Raw genomic sequence first — 22,834 nt, forward strand, 5'->3', positions numbered from 1 at the left:
AGCCCCTTTGGCACATTTATACCCCTGACTTATTGATACATATTCTTAAGCCAGAAAAGCAGAGCTTAGCTCAGGAAATACTTGGTGAGACTGCTTGTTAGAGGGGGTTTCTATCAAAAGCAATCTTGTTGATTCATACAGGTTTAAAATTTTTACAGAAATTGATGTTTAATTAATGAAATCTATACAACCCACAGCCAAATGAATAATAAATTGTCAGTAAATTATCCCTGGCAGATGCAAGGGAAAAAATGCTGTTGTGTTACTGCAATAGTGCGCTAAGGACACTGTTCATGGCAGGGGAGTTTTACTAGGAGACCTATAATGGCCCTTCCAACTCAAACAATTCTGTGATTTTATGATTCCATAGGGGTATTGCTATCATGTACTTCTGTATGCTATAGATGCAACCAGATCATGGATGGGTGCTGAAGGCAAACCACTACCCCTGCTGGGATTCTGCAGCTTCTCATATTGTACCACAGAAAGACAGATTTCTTCCCTTCATGACAGACTGAGGTTGTGAAGAGTGCAGTGCAAGATTATTGCTTCGTTTCTACAGGTTTCAGTTGTTGGTTGCAATAAAAATGTCAAATGGTCTAATTTGGTGTGATTAAGTGAAGACTGTCACTAAATCAAATTGTTTGTTGAAGGTCTGTGATTTTGAGTAACTAACCACTGTTTTGAAGCTAGTTGCAATGTGCGTATAACTAATTAGAAACATTTCTGCATTATCATGCAACTGTACAAGCTGAATACCTATTAGCTACATTTATGAACTTTTGACACCATCATATGCCATATTACCTTAATGTTTTAAGTCACCGCAGCATAGACAAGCATTGGAATGGTTTGGCTTTTTTCTATTACTTCTTCCTGAGAGATTTCAGAGATCATCCAAGGTGTTGGTTAGAGTTTTTGGAGATGAATCATGTTCAAATATAAAGGCAGGAATACAGACATTTACTCCATGCCTGGAAAGAATAAAATTTTCTACTCACACCCCAACTAGAATGTCCCAGACATAAATCCAGCAGACCCTACTGGTAAGAAAAGTCTGTGGATGCATTGGTCCAGACTGCATGCCTCTGGTCTGAGGGCCCAGGACATTCCCTTCAGTAGGTCCAGGATTGATCCTCAGACCTGCTGCCAGCAAATCTGGACGTTGTTTTATAGCTATGTGATATTTCCACCTAGATGACATTGTTCACTGACCACTGGTGCTTTCAGAGTATGCATGCATGGATGTGTGTGTGCATGAGAAGGACTGGCAACCTAAAAACTGGCATAAAGAAGTTAGGCAGATGGAAAGATTGGAACTAAATATCGGTTATAATTTTTTATTATTTAGCCAAGTGTCATGCAAGTTTGTGCAGCAGATGCAAGATAAAAGGATCTTCCAGTGTTAACTATCTCCAGAACTCCAGCAGAAGGATCTTTGCTACTGTTGTGTTTCTACAAGCAGTATTCCTAACATGGTTTGCACTGTAGTTCACAAGCTTTTGCTAGCACTTTGAAACATTATTTGTATGAGAAATGCCAGACCAGGCAATGTGGTGATATAATACACTAATAAACCAAATTCTGCACAATGTTCAATAGGAAAGAATTTTTATTTTATGAAGAATTTTTATTTAATGTATTTTTCTTAAAAGCAAAGACGCTATATCGCCCATAATAAATCATTCTTGGAGCTCATTAATGACTTTGTTATCCATTTCCACCCTCTCTGTTTCTAAATTATGGAAACAAGTTTTGGAGTGCAGTTGGAAGCAGCTGAATGCTCCAGCGTTCTGCTGTGAATGCAGAACATTTTGTTAAACCTCTTGCACTATTTCCAAAAAAGCTAGAAATACTTTAATGACAATAGAATACAAGAGGCTGTCTTTTTCTATAAAATATACGCATACACACACATTTTCCTTCCTGATTTTCTTTGCATGTGTCAAGTCAGGCAGGAAATCTATAGCACTTTGTAGTTGCTGATGTAGAAATGACTGCCAAATGAATGGTTTATACTGGAATATCTCGTTATTTATATAAGTATGTTAAAGTATGGACATTTAATTTAGTTCTCATTCCAAACCCATGACAAGTCACTTTGACACCTTTAAGAAACATTTCACATATGGTAAGATGCAGTGTTCTACACTGTAAAAGGGAAAAAATATGTATGAAACAAATTAAATCAGAGATTTTAAACAATCAAAGGAAATACTTCAATTTTGTAATGACATATTTCAGCCATTTCCTCTCTAATAATTTTAATGATGAATGAATATTTCTGGGGACAAAAGAAGGTTCGGGTTTTGGCTCTTTTCACTATGAAGTCCTGGGGCAACATTTTGCATGCGTTAATTGAAATGTCCTTTTGGATATGAAGAGTGAAAACCTTCACAGGAAACTGATATGTTGTGGGGCTGTTACAGAGTTGAATGTAAGGATACCTAGGTACTAAGCACAGGTATTGAAATGGCCAGATAGGGATTTGGTGCCACACCTACGCTTCCTGTACCTGTCTCTTACCATCCTGCAGCCCTTCACTTCATTAGTAAAGCAGTCCTGTTTATTCCCCCCCCTCTGTGTGAAAATATCATTTTAGCTAAAATACACCTCTGCCATAAAACATTTGAATTAAATCAAGCTACTTGTGTAATGGAGCTTGACTGGAAAGTAGTACAGAAGGTTGATTTACGGTGTAGGCTAGATGTGGATGTATTTGGTTTCAAAGCTGACAATTTATACAGAGCACTTTCTACAACGCGTGTGTTTAAGCCATGAAGTCTGGCTTTGGAGTAGCAAGGTACTTCCTCTAGGTACTTCCAAGATTTTGGGTACAACTAAAGCTCCTAGTAGTTTGCTGTGTCTTTCAACTTCAACAAAGCAGTAATGTCTTGTTACTTAGAGAGCAGCAAGCAGAAAGATGTGTGGGGAAAGATTCCGTTACAGCCAGATGCTTCTTCCAATGCATCCTGCCTTAATGGATCCTTGCAAGAATAGCCAACTGACTTTTAGCACTTGTCATGAAGATGAAAACACATGGAGGTCTCTGCGTTGTGTAGCTCTTGCCTGAACAAGCAATGGCCTGGTCTTGCTGTGCAGAGTGGAGGTGAGCTGCAGAATCATCTGGGTGCTGGCCATACCTACAGAGATATATACAGGTATCATAAAGATATCAAATGGAAAGCAGAAGTATTTTCTGTTTAGAAATGAATGTGTATGAAATTGCCACGAAGGCAATGACTTAAAAGACATAGAATGTAGAATTTATTTTGCCTGCCTTTATTTAAAAACAAATCCTTGACAAAACTTTTTGAAAGACAAAATGTTGAGGAACAGGATTTAGTGAGAACTATTGATGATAGGTGGATGGTTGGACTGGATCTTGTAGGTCTTTTCCAACCTTGGTGATTCTGTGATTCTGTGACAAGGGCTTTTTGCTGACTTGAATAATAGCATCAATCTGTGGTGAAATACAAAAATCAACAAAGACTAAATACAGTAAGTTGTAAGTTTTGAAACTTTTTCTAAAGCCCTATTTTTCTTATCTCTACCCATGTGGGTCTGCCCAACCTGTTACACACCTCGCACTCCAGCCTGAGCCAAGCCCTCTTTTATTACCACTTGTTACTCCCTTAACTCTACGTATCGTAGTAGAGTTAAGAGTCAGGATTAAATTCTGAGAGTATGTCAGCACAGTTTTCCTGAGCTTTTTGTTAGCTGGTTGCTTGATTGATTCTGTTGTTTGTCTTTTTGTTTGTTTTGTGTTTGTGTGAGTGTTTGCTTCTTGAGAACATTTTCTGAGACCTTTTGTGGAGTGCATACACCTACACCCCGTCCCAATCCTTCCTCATCCCTATGGAGACCACCAACCCCTGAAAGCCAAGTGTTGACTCTACAGCCCTGTAAATTACAGGAGGACACAGGTGTCTCCCCAAGACAGCCAGTAGGATTGCCCATCTTGGGCCCCAGATTTTGGAGTGATCTAGAACCTTTAAGAAGGTGAGGTGTGTTTTTTCCAATGAGGTTCATGCGTGTCCCAAGTCAGCTAGTTCGTTACAAAACCAGTATTTTAATGGAGTCTATGAATGTTCATACTAAATGGAAAATGAAAGAGGACTACCCCACATTTAATGAAACAAAACACAAGTGAGTCAGTCTTTAAATCTTTCACCAGATAATTTCTCTCTCCTAATGTGCTCTTTCTATCCCCTAATTTGACAGTGCGCTCTTTTAAATGTAGGTACCTGATCGATGTCCCAGTGTAAATTCATCTGGCTGATGAAACAAAACAGCAATATCTGACGACAATGTTTGGCACAGGTACAAACACAATCCGTCTCTCACATTTATCTTGAGACTGCATTCAAAGTACGCTGAAATGAAAACGCACTACATCTCTTCTATTTTTCTTATGTTGAAAGATTTAAAAAGTGTAATCCACATTAAGCTTCTACATTTCACCAGCCAAGTCTAACTGAAAAGTGTGTGCTTTTAGATGGTAACAGCACTATTCATTGTTGCTACTAACGCTGAGCAAATTTTTTTCTGCTCTTCTTTCTGGAATTCCTGAAAGTGCTTTCCCAAATCATATGTAATGTTTAATTCATAAAACTTTTTTCCTCCTCTTTCTTAAGTGAAGCCATTAAGTCAAAACTGGAAATGGAATCTTGTGCATCCACCTTGAATGCTGGAGAAGAAACCACAAAATAGAGATCTGAAAGAAGTTAAAATTTGCATTTGATAAATTCTTCAGTTAATGTTTCTGAACAGGCACAATGCTTCTAGCATTTACAGGTAAATTTATGTGCCTTATTTAGAGTGCACTTAACAATTAATTCTACATATTTTAAGTATGTAGACAATCACATACAATCATATATTTATGTCTTCAAACTTTGCTCCCATCAGTTCCACTGAATCAACAAAACCAGCAGTGATTTCTGTGCCCAGCAGAGTCCTACTGAGCATTGTTTTGAAATGATTTCTTCTAAAAAGTACCTTCAGAATACAATATGAAAAAGTACATTAGCCTGGTTGCTCTATTTTCCAGCAAAGGTTTCTAGTACTTACTGGGCTGGCTGTTTAATCTCTACAACCTTCTTCCCAACAAGCACATCTTCTAAAGCTTGTCTATCTGCCATGGTACCTTTTCCTCTAACTCCCAGACAAGAAGAAAAAATTCCAGTGAAATTATTATTATTTTTCCTATACTTTTAGGAGAGGTAAACACATCCATATGTTTGTTTTCATGTGTATTTCAGCAGAGGACCTGGTGGTGTGAATGAGTGTCTTACACTGAAGCTTCTTCGTGCTCTGGCACACAAGGGAGAACAACATTGCAGTCCTGTGTAAATGTGTTAAGAAATGTAGAGATACCGAGTCAGACACATGGTCCACTTTCTTCATGTGCTGAATCACCCTTGTCAAGCACTTCTTTAGAGACTTAATGTGGCAATCTGTCATTCACAGAAAGGTGCATGAGGAATGTAAAATGCGTTTACTGGAATTTATCAAGAGCAGCTTCCATAATCTGCTGCACTGTAAAAATGTTCATGTTTTAGCACACTGAGGGAGCTCTAGTGCTGATACCTTCAACAAATAGGAAGCACATGGCATATTAAGCTCGTTTCCTCTCAAGTCCGCGGTTTACTTTTGCAGCATATATATGAAAAGAAAATCCAAGCATCAGCTGCACAGGTTAAAAAGGTAAGGCCTTTCCTTGTGCATCTGAAGTGGGGAGTCACACAAAGCAAATGGACTTGGCAGCTTTCCTTTACTCTTTTTTGTTTCTGAAGTTGAACCACAGTCATAAGATACCAGAAAGTAACATGATCTCTCAGTGATAATCTACCCATGATAATATACAGTGTTGGAGGAAAGAAACAGAAAGGCATATTTGTGTGCAAGGTTCAGCCTTTCTCAAATAAGAGACCACTTCAGGTGACCATGTTGCTTTGATGTATGACCCAAACTCATCTCAGTCTTCAGTGAAGGTATTACAGAAAATCTAATCTGTATTAATTCACCTTTCTACCAAGCTTGCTGCTCTGAAATTAATGCCTCCTATTTTATTATGTTTGCCCACGACATCAGAGGCGGTAACGTGTTCGTAGAGCTTGAAATTTCCCACAGATATTCTGTTTTGTTGCCATGTGACAGATGGCAACAGAGGGACAGTCTGAAGAAATGGCCTCTGACATGGAAGTGCATGCAAATCAAAGGTGTGTCACTGAATTCCTCTGTGTAAAAAAAAATGGCATCTTTCGACATTCATTGACACATGCTGAAAGTTAATGGAGTCCAAACAGTGGATGTGGGCACAGTGAGGAGGTGGATGGTGCATTTCAGCAATGGCAACAGAGACATGAAAGACAAGCCACATTCCAGACAGACATGCATGGCTGTCACACCACAAAATGAAGACTGTTTCAATCATCTCATCCACACTAATTGGTGAATTACAACCAGAGAACTGAGTACAGAGTTGAATATCAGCTTCAGTGCATTGAAAATAATGATGGTAATTTTGGAATATCACAAAGTCTGCACAAAGTGAGTCCTGCAAATGCTCAAACAGGAACAGAAAGAGCATCACGTGTAAGTTTCTCAGTACCTATTGAACAATACAAGGCTGAAGGTAATAGTTACTTCATCCAGTTTCCTGGATTACATCATTACTAGTGAGTGAGGCATGGTGTCACCACTACAAGCCAGAGTGAAAAATCCATGTCCACGAAGTGGCAAGAAGTGAATATTTCATCAAAGAAAAAGTTCGAGATAGAGCCCTCAGTGGGTAAGGTGATGTGCAGTCTTTCAGAATAGGAAAGGGATGATTCTTACAGATTTTCTGGAGCCCAAATAAACCAAGAAATCTGACTGCTACATCATGTTTTTAAAATGAAGGCTCGACCTTTCAGAGTCAGGCCAAAGAAAATAACCTTTCTCTTGCAATATATAAAAAAACCCACCAGCTTGAAGACTGTGATGCACATTGCCTAAATTGTCTGAAGTGTCCTACTGAACACATATTGTACAGTCCAGATTTGGCACCTTCTGACTTCCATCTGCTCTGGATGATGAAGGATGAAATGCATGGGCAACGTTTTCCTATCAGTGATGCCATCATAGCAGCTGTGAAACAGTGAGCCACTTCCATGGGTACAGATTTTTATGAGCACGGCATGCAGGCTTTTGTTCACCAAAAGTGAAAATGCTTAACTAATGGTGGAGACTATGTCAAAAAAAGGTTTTGTAGAGAATGAGAATTTCCTCTATCAGCAGTGCTGTTATAGTTTCCATGGAAATAAATAGGAAGCATTATTTTCAGAGCAACCTATAGGTATATGTTATGTATATATAAAATTACATATAGTGAAAGAGCATATTCTGTATCAATAGAAACCTTCCACCAGAACCTGTTTGCTGGCTTCAAATGCTCCATAGCTCCACCAGAAAAAAAAAAATAATAATAATAATAAAAAAAAAAGTTTTGTCAAATCTATTGCATGTTTCATTATTTGTCAAAGAAATGTACCTGATGCAACAATAGTAAGAACTCTTTACTTCAGCAAAAGTTCAACTGATTTCACAAGATGATGCAAAGAAAGGCTAGGCCATATTTATTAAAAGAGTAAATAAAGTTGATATATATATACAAGTGTGTGTGCACATAAGTATAATATATATTACAAGACATAGAGGTACACACAGATAATTTTTTTTCTTTTCTTTCCCCTGGATGATAAGTCAAAGGGAAGGTTTTTAAGGAATGCAGGCTTGAATTCCTGCAAGTATTAACCCTCCATTTGAGCTCTGAATTTTTTCTGATTTTTACCTCCTCTGTCATTTCTTCATTTTAAAATAGCTCCTCATAATTTACTGAAGTATATGAAGATGAACAAGACAAGACTCTCCTCAGATATAGATACTTTCTCACTTAAAATATAAAATTCAGATCTGCATTTGCATTTCTTTCTGTCTCTGTTGTAAATCTAGATTGTCAATCCCAATGGTCAAATTCAGTACTGCTAGATTTTGAGCACAGCAAATATTGGGCAATATCAATCAGGAGTTCCAGCCAGCAAGCAAACTTACCATTCATTATTATTGCTAAATTGCATGGTTTTATTTTATAACTTATTATTAAAAGATTGGATTACTCAAGTACTAACTTCTAATGGAGGTCTGGAGAGAGAGGGAAGCCAAGGAATCAAAGTCATGTGGTTATTTTCATTTATTGTACATAAAATGGGGAGGTTCTTCTGCTTATTACAGAAATCCATATCCTCTTTTCTGTACATTAATGAAAACTTTTTAGAAGGAAATATTAAAAGACCTTTACATAATACAGATTTCATAAAACTATAAATTCTTGGCACGTTAGTTAGACACATTTAACTTATGTGTGCCTAATCTGTATTTTTACAGGATTTCTCTATCCAAGAGTTCTGTTACTGTTAGCCATAGATTGCTTCCACACACAAACACACACATCTGGGTGTTAGCATCCATGCGAGGTTTGATCAGTTGCATATTTGCCAATGAATTTTTAGATGTATCAGGAAAAAAAAGCCTATTTCTTGAGGACTATATAAGGAAATAGTTTGAGTCTTTGCATAACATTTTTTTATTCAGCAGCAGAGTATCAGCCTTCATCACCACACACTACACAGTGACTTCTTGTTTATTTATAATACAGGAGGAAAAGTGCCTGCCTCCTCAAACTCCATATATAATGCTCATCTACAGATTGTTGCTTCTTTAATGCTCTGGACACATTCCCCTTCTGCTCAAAATGATTTAGCGAGGACCGCTATATGGGTCTCCAGAGATCAGAATAAGACTTCTCAAAAGAGGAACTATGTACATCTGCTTTAGTGTTGAAGGTTTCATAACATCAACCATATCTCAACACCTTTTGGAGCCTTGAAAGATTAGCCCAAAGGAAATACACACCAGGAACAAGATCTTTCACTTCTTTGATGCTTTTAGAGTGCTCTGTGAAATATTACCACAGAGATAAATGTTTGTCTTCTTGTCCCCAAGGAACAGAATCATTTTTAAAGTGTCATAATTAATAATACAGGGACTTATCTTCCCAAAATACCTGCCTGATGTTGAAGGCAAAAGTGTTTCTGTATGACTCAGTGGCAGTTCATCTTTGTGAAAATGTTACTCCGCTGATATTGACAAGATCTGTGCCATCCTGGATGGCCAGTAAGTGTGCAAGTTTCCTAACTGAGTGAACTAACACTTCCTGAGTGAAGTTGGAAGACTTCAAACTTTTTCTTTCATAAACCCCATCCTCCTCATTCCTTCATGCCAAATCCTTCTGTTTTTCCCCAATTCTATCAACTTCTTCAGAATTCCAGTCCAGATCATATGAATTTGTGGGGATATTCTTCATTACCTTTTGATAATGAACTTGGGATATTTCCTCTGTTACTTTCTACACAAATGCAAATTGCACAGTTAATGACTGTGAATACAAAACATCTTTGATTGGATGGAAATGGGGTCTATATATTCCCTCCAATTTCTTTGATAGGCAGATTGCCCTTCTACATGAAGGCTTTAGTCAGATGAGGTAGAAATGCCTAGACAGATTTCTCAGGAATGTGAAGTAAAATACAAACCTTCTAATTACCTGAAAGTAATCATGTTGTATATTTCTATCTTGGAGCTGACTATGCCTTATTGATCCAATAGGCAAATGCAGATCCTTTTTTTAGATGGTGGAAAAAAATAGAACTCTTACCCTTAAGAAATAGTGTGAGAAAATAAAAAGATTTCTTGGCTTCCTTCTCCCTATTTGCAGCCACTGGCCACAGATAATTTTAAGGTGCCCACAAGCACACTCTTTCTACTTAAAATCTCCCTAACTGAAACCTTTCCCCGTGAAACAGCTTCTTCATACTTTCTGCAGCTATAGAGAAGAGATGTCTTATGGACTAAATTCACCCTCCAGGAATCCCCCACCCAGGTGAGGACTTCATCCCATTTAAGGTCAGAAATCACTGCACTAACTGGACTGGCCTCTGACAGCCCCGCAATCTACTGTGGTATCTACAGCCTCCTCTGGAATGTAGCTGCCACTGTGTTCTTTTCTTTTGCAGTCTATTAATTCTGTTTACCCTGACTCATTAAATTAATGATCCCACCTCTGTTCTCTGTAGTCAAAGGTCTCAAAGAGCATTTGATGAGTTAAGAGAACCACCTACATACACAGCCCTCTCCTTACTGAATTTCTTGCTCACCTCTGCCAGCCAGAAATCTGGCATCCAATTTGGCACTGAGCACTTTCCCTTTCTGTGTGTGCATTCAACATGGTCATTACACTATAGCTTTCACATCATAACTCATGTAACTCACCCAATTATATCTCTTTACTTTCTTCTCTTCTTGGAAGCTGAATCTCACTTCTTTATGATGGCTGTAAGGCCCGGTTCCCAGACTTATGCCGTGTGTTCCAAATGCTGCTGCCAACCTTCTTCCACTTGAAAACAAACACAGACACAACACCTTCCTCCATCACTATACTTGATTCAAAATGCTGATCAGACCAAAAAAAAAAAAAAAAAATCTTTTTTTTTCTGTAAAATTATTTGTGGACTTTGTCTACCTCATCTCACAACCTGTTCCTTATGCTCTTCTCTTGTGGCTGAAATGAACAATTTAATAATTAATACTTATTAACTTGTACTGCTGTCATGTAGTTCTCCCAGTGTTTTAGTTCTAAAGAAAAGATGGTCTCAGTTTTAACCTAAAGTAAAATTAAACAAAACTTAATTAAAACTGTTATACATACACATAAACACACATACAAACATGTGTGTGTATATATACATATATATATATATACGCACACCCTATAAAAAATATTTTCCTACTTGTTTACCAGCTGTAGTAGAAAAACATTAAGAGGTGGTTACAGAAGAATCCCACTTTACAGCTCTCTGTGACTAGAGGGAATCTTTAGCTCTGCATCGGGTGTCTGGGTTTTCTCTGCAACTTATGGGGAGAATGAAGAGAGCTACTGGAAACTGCTTAAGTGATGATTAAACTGTGTTAAAAGAATGAAGAAATATGGAGTATCAGTAAGGTGAGACTCAGTTAAGTCCCTTTTTGCACACATATTTAAACTAAGTTCCTATTTCTAGTAAACAGGACTGGCATCTTCCAATGGAAAGGGTAGCACTATATACTCACCATGCACACATGATGGGGCTATTGAAGAAAACAGTAATGGGAATGGTGCCTCACAAGCACATATTTCCTTAACCAGCAAGTTATAGAGCCTTTTTTTAGATTTTGCTGATTTAGTGGCTTAACTGCCTGAAAATAACTCCATGTTCACTGGGCTGGCCTTTTCTGCATCTTAAATAACCAACAAAGTCACTATTTGACTAGTCTTAAAGTCTCTGTTTGTAATGAAGATCAAACTGATGATTAAAAAAAAAAAAAAAAAGAAGAATGAAATGGGACACCATTTAAATCACAGAGCTTTTCTGAGAATTAAAAGGTCCACAGTGCACTTGAGCTGATTCAAGAACCTATGAAATAAAGGGGAGAAGAAATCAAAGGACAGAGACTGAATTAATTCCGGAAAGAGGAGGTCAAAACAATCCAAGACTCAAATGCAAAACATTTTCACAAGTTCAGAAGTAGCAAATTTTCCACTGGAAAATGGATTGGCTTTAAACTGTTGTTAAATTATCTGAACTATCCAGCTTTCCACAAAGCTTTTATGCTTCAGTTTTGATCTGTACACAAAGCTTCTGAGAGAATTGCAAAATATTGCAAACAAACCAAATTGCACTTCCTAATTTTGGTAATTGGTTGTTACAACATTCTTGGGAGTTAAAACAAATTGAACGCATTGGAACATTTTATGAAGTTTCCCTTGCACATAAGAACAGCCTCCGATCTCATTGATAGAGGCTGGTTTGGTTTTATTTGTTGACAACAGCAAATGATAGAAGTTGTTTAAAATGGAAAAAAAAAAAAAAAAAGAAAGAAAGAAAGAAAAAAAAAAAGAAAAGAAAAGAAAAGAAAGAAAGAAATCCCTAGTGGAAACAGATTCCGAGTAGTTTGGTTTCTGGTCTTTGACATTCACATATCCATGTGTGTTGCTTGTGAATGCTGCATTGCATTCCAGCTTGCCTCAGCCCTGCAGAATTAAATTCTAGGTGTATTTATAGGCACAATGAGCTCAGTAGACCATGGAAGAACTTACACAAGATCCTCCTTCTAGTGAGAAAAAGAAATGTTACCTGTCTGTAAATACCAATCGTTCCCTGATTCTTGACAAGGATAAATGCGTCATGGATGCAAAGTGGGAGCTTGGGATGCTTTGGGGGCCACTATCCTCGCTTTTTGCATGGGATGGATGCAGACAAGGCATTTCTGGAAGTGGTGACGCCGCGCGGAGCACCTTCGGCAGCGCGGGGGAGAGCTGTCGGGCTGCGAGACAGTGAGAACGGAGCCTTGCATTCACCGAGCAGCGGTCGGAGCTGAGTATCAGAGCCCTCTAGTGAGACTTCTGGAGTGGATCTCCCCCAGAGGCCCTCCTGGACGGCCTCCACAGAGCCCGCGGCAGGGAGCCGGTTTCGTTTCTATGGGGGAAACGAAAACCTTGGCACGACGGGGGACGACCCGAGGTTTGCTTCCCTTCTGACGACCCCCGATCCCCATCCAGGAACACCCCAACCACTGCCCCAGCCCGAGGGTTGCGCCGCCACCGAGCAGTGAGCCACGAGCAGGAGGATATCAGCTGAGAAGGGAGGGGAAGGGCAGCCCGATCCTAAAAATGCAGCCCGGTTAAATCCCCGTGAGCCGGGGATGGAGATGGTAACAAAAATGCTTGAAATCGGTAGGAGCAGTGAACAATCTTCGTGCTTTCCTCATCATCTTGGAATAATCAGTGGAATTAACTGAGGTCGAGGAAACCGGCTCTCGGGTTAGTTGTGGGAGGCTGTGAGAATAGGGGGCAGCCATTAAAAGAAACCTGATCGCTATTCATCAACTCGGAAGAGGGGAAAGGAGGAGGAATTAAAAAAAAAAAAAAAAAAAAAAAAGATCATCGTGGCTTGAGCTCATACCAGCCTGGTATAGCTCTGATCAAGAAGATCCCGGGAAACACGAAGTTTACAAATATTGTCAAAGTGATGCTTGTAGCATGATTTCAGTTGTCAATCCTGCAGAAGCCCACCAGAACTTTGGATGCAGTACCCTGCATTTCTGGCTAGTTAGTGCCAATCCCCTGAGGCGAAAGGCTCTCTTTCCTTATTTTAACCATATGTGCCTGCTGCTGTTGTTGTCTTGTCTGCGAGCCTCGTGCCTTTGCTGAAGGTCCCCCCCGTGCCGAGGAGCATCCGAGGCCCTGCGGGGCCCAGGGTAGACGGGGCCACATCCCCTGTCTCCGGGCCGCCCCCAAGCGGTGTCCCTTCTCCGCAGGACCCGAGCCTAGCTGTGAGACGGGGATCCCTAAATACGCGTTGGCACTGTGTGTCGGGGTGCTGCTGGTAGGACTAAGTGAAAATCCTGAGCCCCGCACCCAAGACTGAGAGGGGATAATGCGAAGGTAATGAGGAAGGGCAGCACCAACGGAGGCAATGGGAGGGAGTGCGCTGCTCGGCCGGGAAGCAGGGCCGTGTCTGGGCCCCCCGCCCGCAGCACCCCGCCGCCTCCGGAGCTTTATTTCAAGCGGGTTTGATGGCATAAGCGAGTGCCCCGCTGCGGATCTAGAATCCTCGGCGGATCGCCCCGAGGAACAGCGCACTCAGGCAGCTTTCAGTGAGCCCTTTCGCCCCAAATCACAGAACAACAAGCTATTGTTGTTCATCTTAATTGAGTTATTCGCGGTGATCCTTCGCCGTGTTTTCATATTCCGTCGGGACGGGATCTCAGTCTGTCTCCGGCCATCTGTGATGGGACAGACTCCGGTTTGTTCGGAAACAAAAAGCTGAAGTAAATATGCAACGTGAATAAATAATTCGGGAGAGAAAACCCGAGGCTTCAGGCTGAGAAATTCCCAAATGCTCCACGATGTGCCATGGCCGTGAGTTGGGGCACGGTTGGGGCAGTCGAGGGCGGGCCGAGGGGTGCTCAGGGGGAAGATGCAGGCCCAAGGTGCTGCTAAGGATCGTTGTGATCCATGGAAAGCAAGAAGGAGCAGCAGGTTTTCACCCAAGTTAGAGCACCCTGGTTTAGAAGGGAATACATGTTGCGTCCTGATGGAAAGGAAAGGAAAGGAAAGGAAAATGAAAAAAAAAAAAAAAAAAAAAAAAAAAAAAAAAAAAAAAGAAAGAAAGAAAGAAACATAAAACCACGAACGTGGAGCACTTGCTTGCTCTCCCTACAATCCTCTCCACGGTAGCGGACGTGCGTGAGGAAGATGTGCTTTGTTCCGGCTATAGGAACACCTCGGGGTTCAGCATTTTACTCTCTACCAGCCCCGAAAGCCCTCTGCACCCTTCTCCTCGGGTGGCTGTGGGAAGAGACGCAGGAGGGATGTGGCAGTCCGGGCAAAGGCGCATCATCTGCCAAGGGCGCGGTGCAGACCTGCGGCCGGCTGCGAGGAGACACAGCCGGGAGGGAGACTGTCACATAACTTCGGCATTGTATTGGCACTCACGTACAGACACAAACCGGTTACGTGCAGCGAGAGAGGCTCCTGGAAGCGACACGCTCGGGCGTCCCTCCCTCCCTCCCCTCAGCTCTCCCGCGCCCTGCTCAATAAAAGGAGCATTACGAGAAAAACGGCTTTTTGGTTTATTTCACTTAGATTTCACAAGGATTCGCGCTGGCACCGCCAGTCCTGCACGCTCCAGTGAAGTCACACTCGGGCAGGGAGCGCGGCCGAGGCCGGGTATGGGGACGCGAACGGGCCCGGGACGAAGCTAGGGCTCCTGTGCCAAACAAGAGCCTCGCTCAGCCCGGGGAGATCCTTTGACTGCTGCTGCACGGGGAGAGCCGACGGCGACCCGGCAGAAAGTTCCCTCGGGGTGAGGACACGATCAGCAGGCGGCTCGGGTCACTCACTCCGCGGTATGATTGCAGCGAAAGAGCCCTTTCGCCGACACCAAAAAGCTCCTCGCCCGGTCGTTTCGTTCCCTCGCAAGGCTCTACAACCGGCCTCGCCCCGCGCCGTGGTTTTGCAGTCGGGATCTGCTCCCTTTCCTAACATGTTCAGGAAGATTTTTCCTTCTCTAAAGTTAAAAGAGGTTCCACAGCATTCGGGGCCAGATGTCACCAATTTGCCACCGCTCTGCTGCGCGGCGTGGGGAAGGGGCGGCCCTGCCCTACCCGGCCTGCGGGACGTGCGGGAGCGATGCCGGAGGCGCAGCCCGAACCTGCAGCGCCTGCGAAGTGGTTGGTATAGGGTCCGTACTCACGTGTAGGAAGCTAAGAAGAGACATTCTCAGCTCTATATTCATGCAACAGGTTTTGCCAGCTCCTTTCTAGCTAGGGCGAACAGCTGCTCCCGTTGAGATTCAAGTGCTGTGGTTATGGAATAGAAGGAGAGGAAGCAGAGTCAGGTATACCCCCTATACACGCACAGCGACAGAGCACAGCGTAGTGGGGGGGCAGCCCGGGCCCCTCTTTTGTCTTTTGCCACGGTCCCGGTCGCGGGACGGAGCCGCGTTCTCCTTCCCGAATTGCTCCTAATGAGAGCGCAGGGGTCGGGCTAGGAGCTCCCCTCGCAATGCGTACTCGGGGGAGCGCTCCGAGAGTCTATTCTCCCGCCCCGCGAGAGTCTCTGCGGCCGCAGCTGCGAGCAATTCTCGGTCGGGTGGGGAGCGCGGAGCTCAGGTCGCGTTCGCTAAAGAACGAGCACAGTTTAAGCCCTGCTGAAGTCGGCCGGCGCCGAGACCCGGACTGCTTTTTCTCTATGGGGTGCGGAGGGAAACCCGTGAGAGGGGGCAATGCTGAGCCGACACTGACACTCCCGAATTCGTTTGAAACGATTTTGCACTGCGTCTCCCCGTGCCCTGCAGAGGCAGCCTCCCTCAGCTCCGCTTCCCGGGCCGAGACTTACACAGTTTTGCACAGCAACCCCCGGGAGCGTCTCGGGCAGGTAGGAGGGCGTGCGGCTTCCAAAGCGGAGCTCACCCAAGAGAACCCAGCCACACAGCGTCCCGGATGCGGTGGGGCTGGAGGAGCTCGACTTGCTCCCCCTCCCCTTTCCTTCTCTCTCCCCCCCGCCGCCCTTCACACTGGCGCGGCTCCGGGCCGGCAGCCGGCAGGAGCGTCCGAGCCGCGCCGCCGCCGCCGCCGCCCGCCCTCGTCTCCCCGGGGGAGCAGCTGTGCCCGGCCCGGCTCCTGCCGGGGGGTCTGGCTGTGGGGATGGGAGCCTGCTGCCTCGTCAGCCTGTAGAGCTCTGGGGTGCAGCTGGGCGGTGTCAAAAAGATTTCGCGTCGGGAACCCACAGCTGCAGACAGCTTCCAGTTGGGGTTGTAAATGGCATAGAGCTTGGTTTCGTTATTCTTGTTCTTTCTCCACAATCGAAGCATTAAGGAGAGTGAGAAGCGTCCTACTTCTGGGGCCGAGGGGTTCCTCTCGAGTGCCCGAAGCCGGGACTTCCAGTTCCTGTCCGACCGAGAAGTCCGCAGACACCTGGGGGACCCTTGCCTGGCCGCTCCGCTCCCATTCGGCCCGCATAAGCTCATCCGCGTTCGTTGCGTGTCCCGAGGGCTACTGGAAGAGGCAAAGGTCCTCCCCTCACCACACAGGCACTGATCTAAAATTGCCGTGCGTAGGGCACACGTGGACGATGCGGGACAGCTTCACCACGGGAAGCGCCTTTAACTTTTCTCCGTGCCCCTGGGTGAAAACACCCCGGCACGCTGCTAAAACCGAAGCAGAAATAAATGCTCTGCTGCAGAAAAGTCTCATCTAGCGGGGCTGCAGTCATCTAGGCTGTGCTCAGCCACGGCCATGCCTGACTGGGGCCCGGAGGGCAGGTAGTGCTGGCCTGTGACGGTACTCCGGTGGTGAACAGGGTCCCTATTGTACCCTAGAGGTCCCTTCCCTATAAAGCCTATTGCGACAGGGTGTTAAGTGCATTTAGAAAGAAACTTTCAGCGAGGGCCCGCCCGGTTATTCCCTGCGCAGCCGCCGGGGCCGAGCAGAGCCCGGGCTGCGGAGCCCCGACGGCGGCTCAGCGCTCCCCACTGCCCGCTCCGGACGGGCGCCCGCAGCGCCAATCCCGGCGGCAGTTTCTCCCTCGCCAGCCAATATCTCAGCTCGCGGGGCCGCCTCGGAGTGGATCTGAGCAATCTGTCAACCCAGCCGGGGAGCCACCTCAAAACAGATCGGGTTACCCCTGATTGACAGCGTCACCATGGCAAATAATTTGACTAAAACTATTGTCTTCTCCTGGCAGTCCCCGGGTCAGATAACCGGACCAATCACAGCGCGGATAATCACTTTTCATGCCAGCTTAGAATAATATTATTAAAAAAAAAAAAAAAAAAGGGGGGGGGGGGCTGAGAGAGAGAGAGAGAGAGAGAAAGAAAGAAAGGGGGGAAAACTCCGAGAGGGAGAGGAGAGAGGGAGCGGGACTTTACCGCTATATTATGTGGGATCTTTCGGCGGAGGGGGGTGGGGGGGAAGCAGGGAGATCCCAAACCGGCGGCCGAGGGGGGTGGGGGTGGGAGAGCCGCGGCCGCTACGAGCGCTGCAGATAGGAGACAAAAGAGGCACAAAGTTACTCTCGCAACTCGGACTTACAAAAAGGAGGCGGCCGGGAAAAAGCCTTCCGCGTTCGGGCTCCGCGACTCCAGCACCGCTCCTCAGCAGCTCCCCGCGCCCCGCTCCGGGGCCGGGCTCCGCCGATGGCCGCGGTCCCCCGCGCCGGGCCGTGAGTCCCGCCGGGCCCCGCCGGGCGCCACTGCCCCGGGGCCGGCCCCGCATGCCGGCCACTGCCCGCCGCCCCACCGAGCGGCCGTAGGGTGCGCGGCGGGGCAGGGCTCACCATGTCGATGCTCCCGACTTTTGGCTTCACCCAAGAGCAAGTGGCTTGTGTCTGCGAGGTGCTCCAGCAAGGCGGCAACATCGAGAGGCTGGGGCGGTTCCTCTGGTCCCTCCCTGCGTGCGAGCACCTCCACAAAAACGAGAGCGTCCTGAAGGCCAAGGCCGTGGTGGCCTTCCATCGGGGCAACTTCCGCGAGCTCTACAAGATCCTGGAGAGCCACCAGTTCTCAGCGCACAACCACCCCAAGCTGCAGCAGCTCTGGCTCAAGGCGCACTACATCGAGGCGGAGAAGCTGCGGGGGCGACCCCTAGGGGCGGTGGGCAAGTACCGGGTGCGCCGCAAGTTCCCGCTGCCCCGCTCCATCTGGGACGGCGAGGAGACCAGCTACTGCTTCAAGGAGAAGAGCCGCAGCGTCCTCCGTGAGTGGTACGCGCACAATCCCTACCCGTCCCCTCGTGAGAAGCGAGAGCTGGCCGAGGCCACCGGCCTCACCACCACGCAGGTCAGCAACTGGTTCAAGAACCGCCGGCAGCGGGACCGAGCGGCCGAGGCCAAGGAAAGGTACGGCTCACCCCGCGCCCGCGTTCCCCGGCCCCCACGATGCCGCCCCGCGCTGCGAGGGCCGCCCAAGTGGTGTAGCAGTGTCGGCGAGGCCCGCGCGGCTTTCCCCATCCCGGCTGCGCTTTCGCCGGGACGGCCTCGACGAGGCCAGGCCAGGAGGGGAGAGCTCCGGGAGTAGCGCCGTGCGGCAGCCGTCGGAGCGCGTCCCTGTGGGCGGCCCGGGGTTGGGGGACGGCGGAGCCGAGTGGCTCCGAAGCCCGAAGGGGAAGGGGCTGCCCGCAGGTTGCTGTCGGCTCCCTGCGCGAGGCAGGGACCGAAGGGATTGATTTCTTTACGTGCTCGTTACGCTGTAGTTTGTATTCGCTTCCCTGCGAAGTACTCATGGATTCGTACTTAGATATAGGTATGACCGTAACGATCGTAGTTCTGGCGCTGTGATTTTCCCGTTAAATGAATCGGAGGGATCATCCGCTGCCGGGCGGAGGTTAATGCCCATGTACTCGGGTATTCGGGAAGACTTCCCGCAGCCGTTCCCATGCCCCGGGACGGAGGCTCGAGGGAGAGCAAAACGTCTCCTGACTGCGCTGTGCCCCCTCTCAGCTCACCCTCACGGTCTGGCCGCGCGATGGTGGATGGCTCAGAAGTCGCCCGCGGGTCCGCGCCTCGGGGACCACTTTTCACGCGTCCGCTCAGCGCGGTTCGGGAATGGCTGCGCCGGGCTGCTCCGTGTGTCTCCACAGACAGCGCCGAGGCTTTAATTTTCTCCCAAATTCCCATAAGCGTTGGTTTTACTACATGTCAGAGATCCCATTTATTGCTGATAGCAGGGACTCACCTTCGAATATCCGAAGGAAAAAAGGAAATGAAGGTTACGCTTAGTCAATTCCTTTTTTTTTTTTTTTTTTTTTAATTTTTTTTCTTTTTTTCCAGAGGAATCAAGTTTTAAAAGTCTCCAGAGACAAATAAGAATTTTTGACATTGAAAAATACGCTCCACCTAATATTACCCTCCAGGCACTGGGAAAAATAGGATTGCCATTCACTCGAGCGACTTGTTCGAACAGAGTTCTCTTTTCTATTTTTATTTTTTTGGCATAAAGAGTCTCAGCCCCATCCCGCGGCCCTCAGCGAGCAGCCAATGCCGGTGCGGTGCTCCTGAGCAAACCCTGCGGGCTCAGGCCTTCTGCACGCAGTGCAATGTAGCTCCCACAGAAGCTCCTGAATACGCTAGAAATGCCTTCAGAATTTCAAGCAGAGCTGTGTCTGCGGGGACTATGTCTGAAAGTTGTGTTAGCCTTGATAGTACGGTCACTTCCACCCCGTCCTACCCCTCTTATTTCGGGGGGGGAAAGAAAAAAAAAAAAAAAAAAAAACCATATTTCGAAGGGGCTTGGCAAGCCTCCAGCCATTTCTGGGTGTTTTCCCGGGTGCAGAATCCTGAGACAGCCCGCGCCCCACGAACGGCAGCCCCAGGTAGGCGGCCCCAGGACCGGCTCCCCTCGCCAGCAGCGGGGCCCCGCGCTGAGCCCTCTGCTCGCTGGGAGCGGCCGCCTCGGGGGGGGAGGCGGGAGGGATCGGAGAGAGGCGAGAGAGCTGTGGGCTCTGCCTGAGCTTCCTTATTGGGCGATGTTTTGAGTTTTATGCTTAGGACGAAGGAGGAAATGTCCGCTTACTTCAGCAAAAGGAGGGATTTAACGCGGAGTACCATTCGGCCTTCCCGCGGAAAGCCGCAGCTGAGCTCCAGTTCAGCTCGGGGAGCAGTTGTAAAGTCAGATGCCTTTTTTTTTTTTTTTTTTTACTTTGCATTCTTCTTCCCCTCCCCTTCTTCCCCACTTGCTCCCTCCCAGCGCCGTGTAATTCTTTGCGATAGAAGGGCGCAGAAAATATCATTCGGGTTCAGTACCTCTCCGCAGGGCGAGCGGCAGCCCCGAGCGACACGCCCGGAGGCCTTCAGACCTTTGCGGAGGATGCTGAGGCCCCGAAGGTCCGCAGTTTATAAACGTGCAGCTCCGCACCTCCTGGCTGCCCCCCCGGTACCGCTCCCGCGGTGCCACCCGGTGACTTCCCTCCTTTTTGTGTTTCCTCTAGGGAAAACAACGAGAATTCCAACTCCAACAGTCACAATCCGCTCTCGGCGTCAATGAACGGGAATAAGACAGTTTTGGGGAGCTCGGAGGACGAGAAGACACCGTCAGGGACCCCGGACCACACTTCCTCCAGCCCCGCGTTGCTGCTCGGCTCCAACCCGGGGCTGCAGCCCCTGCACGGCCTGGGCCACCCGCAGGGCCCCAGCGCCATCCCCGTGCCCAGCGCCGACCCCATGCACCACCACAGCTTGCAGGACTCCATCCTCAACCCCATGTCATCCAACTTGGTCGATCTGGGCTCTTAAAACCGCGTACACGCTCCCTCCTTCGCACTTCCTTTACTCTCTCTTTTTCTCTCTCCGTTTTTGTTGGTTTTTGGGATTTTTTTTTTTTCTTCCTCCTTTATTTTTCCCTCTTAATCTTATCAGAGACTGTAAGCGATGACAAAGCCCTCAGCGGCAGAGCCGTGCCGCGCCCCCCGGCCGCTGTCCGGGCCGTGGGCAACAGCGCCGTGAGAAGCCCCGGGGAGGGCTCGGGGCGGTGGGACAGGGCCGGGGCTGTCCCTCCGGGTCGCACCGCAGCTCCTCACGACTTTCTCGGTGTTGTCACCTACCGGCGCGCTCCGTACGCATAGAGGAGCGCGGTGATTTTTTTTTTTTGGGGGGGGGGGAGGGCTGGGAAGGAATGCCGGTTGGAGTCCCGCATCGCTCCCGTTATCCTATTGTAGCTATGTATCCGCTGCAGGTGTACGATGTACAACCGCAACTAAGAATACAAAAAATTGTAGTCAAGTTATAGCAGCAACACGCACTAGGCAGACTCTGTAACCTTCTTGTAGCTGACGCTATGCAAAGAGACGGCTGCTTCAGCCTCAGCCGTGTGGTGCTTTCGCCATTTACAGGGTGGGAAGGAGGGGAGGCCCGGCCCGGTTCGGGAAGGGAAGAAAGATCGCTGCTCAAGTTTAAACCTAACCGACAGTATCAACCGCAAGTCACTCGACCTTAGTTTTGTTTATTGTTTATATTATGTGAATACATTCTTTGGAAGATATTTCTGCTTTTATTTTATAATAAAATTTAGAAATCTAACCCGACGTGAGGCTGCTTCACTCGCCCTAGGGATGCTCCGGGCTCAGCCGACCCACGGAGCATGCCCTCATCTCCCCGCCGCGACGGGGTGGACGCACGGACCGGGAACATCGGGTCCGCTCCGTCCTTCAGTCCGTCCCGTGGCGGTGACGCAGTGCGCACTGTGGGAGAGGAAGGCGAAGGGACAGGGAAGGGAATGCGACGGGGGCAGAGGGGAGTGCCTGGGTCAGCCCCTCGGGGCATTTGCCACCTGCTCCCTAGCGGAGCGTGGCCGGACCCTGCCCCGCTGCCGCACTGCCGCTCTGCAAACGCCTCTTCAGCTCCTGTGGGGGTGGTGCTGGGAACGGGAATGCGCCATTCTTTTCTTTCTCGTCCTCTTGGCTTTTTTTAGGCTACCCACGATTTTGCTTCCTTCTAAATCAAGGGTTTCCTTACAGTGCTAGGTAGACCTGAACACCCCGTAAGGAGTGCTGCCTGATCCACCGGCCCGTAGCTTCACTGAGCTTTGCCCAGGGGTTTCACTTCTGCTACCAAACCTTTGAGCATAAATATGTCACGTTTGAAATATTCTTCAGAGACTAGCGTTCCTAGGCGGTTTTTCTTGGGCTGTTGTTCTTTTTCTATTATTTTTTCCCCACTTTAAATGAATTTCTTGCGAAAAATAAACCGAGAAAATGATATGGCTTCAAGTGGTATAGAAATATGTGTGGATCAGCAGACGACGTGCCCAGGTTGCAGACGTTGGCTGAAATTACAGTGAGGCATAGTTTCGTGTGGGCAATGTCCTAATTTGACATAATCGGGGCCTGGCTTAGCGCCTCAGCACGTGTGGGTGTCCGCTGTAGGCACATTTCTTGGGGGCCTCTGCAAAGCCTCCAGAAACAAAGGTATGAATGGGTGTCAGCCACTGAACAACCCTCTCCTGGAAGTGGTTATAGTTCCAGGACTCTATTATGGGGGTGCGGTGGGGCCGGCAAGGGGTTGTGGCACTGCAGAGGGGGGCAGTGCTCGGGCAGTGTGGTGAAATCAGGATGAGGTTTCTCCCATTTCTGCTCTTTGGGCTAATTTTCCAGTAGCATGTTTGCTGTCTGCTGTGGGAGCATACGGAAGCACTGGCAC

The 22,834-nt window shown here is 47.1% G+C and overlaps 1 protein-coding gene and 1 long non-coding RNA gene across 3 annotated transcripts; one reads left to right on the plus strand and one right to left on the minus strand.

Moving 5' to 3' along the window:
• Positions 1–3,266: 3,266 nt before the first annotated feature.
• LOC128081293 (uncharacterized) lies at positions 3,267–17,899 on the minus strand. 2 transcript variants are annotated; one of them, XR_008207147.1, is made up of 3 exons: positions 17,737–17,899; positions 10,375–10,555; positions 3,267–3,463 (listed from the first exon to the last, which is right to left on the minus strand). It is a non-coding gene; the product is annotated as an uncharacterized LOC128081293 (long non-coding RNA). The 2 variants fall into 2 exon arrangements; XR_008207142.1 differs by having other exon boundaries at positions 10,375–10,498; positions 17,737–17,896.
• SIX2 (SIX homeobox 2) lies at positions 17,897–21,715 on the plus strand. Its single transcript, XM_052684394.1, has 2 exons — positions 17,897–18,541; positions 20,629–21,715. Exons 1-2 carry the CDS (start codon positions 17,982–17,984, stop codon positions 20,930–20,932), a joined length of 864 nt encoding a protein of 287 aa, XP_052540354.1. The 5' UTR covers positions 17,897–17,981; the 3' UTR covers positions 20,933–21,715.
• The last annotated feature ends 1,119 nt before the right edge of the window (positions 21,716–22,834 follow it).

This window comes from Tympanuchus pallidicinctus, unplaced genomic scaffold, assembly GCF_026119805.1.
Source record: "Tympanuchus pallidicinctus isolate F22 unplaced genomic scaffold, pur_lepc_1.0 scaffold1, whole genome shotgun sequence".
Taxonomy (NCBI): Eukaryota; Metazoa; Chordata; class Aves; order Galliformes; family Phasianidae; genus Tympanuchus; species Tympanuchus pallidicinctus.

Excerpts from the sequence above, each read along its gene's own strand:
- SIX2 (XM_052684394.1), top strand. The coding sequence starts at position 17,982 with ATGTCGATGCTCCCGACTTTTGGCTTCACCCAAGAGCAAGTGGCTTGT. Across the intron at positions 18,542-20,628 it reads GCGGCCGAGGCCAAGGAAAG|GGAAAACAACGAGAATTCCA; the intron begins GTACGGCTCACC and ends TGTTTCCTCTAG.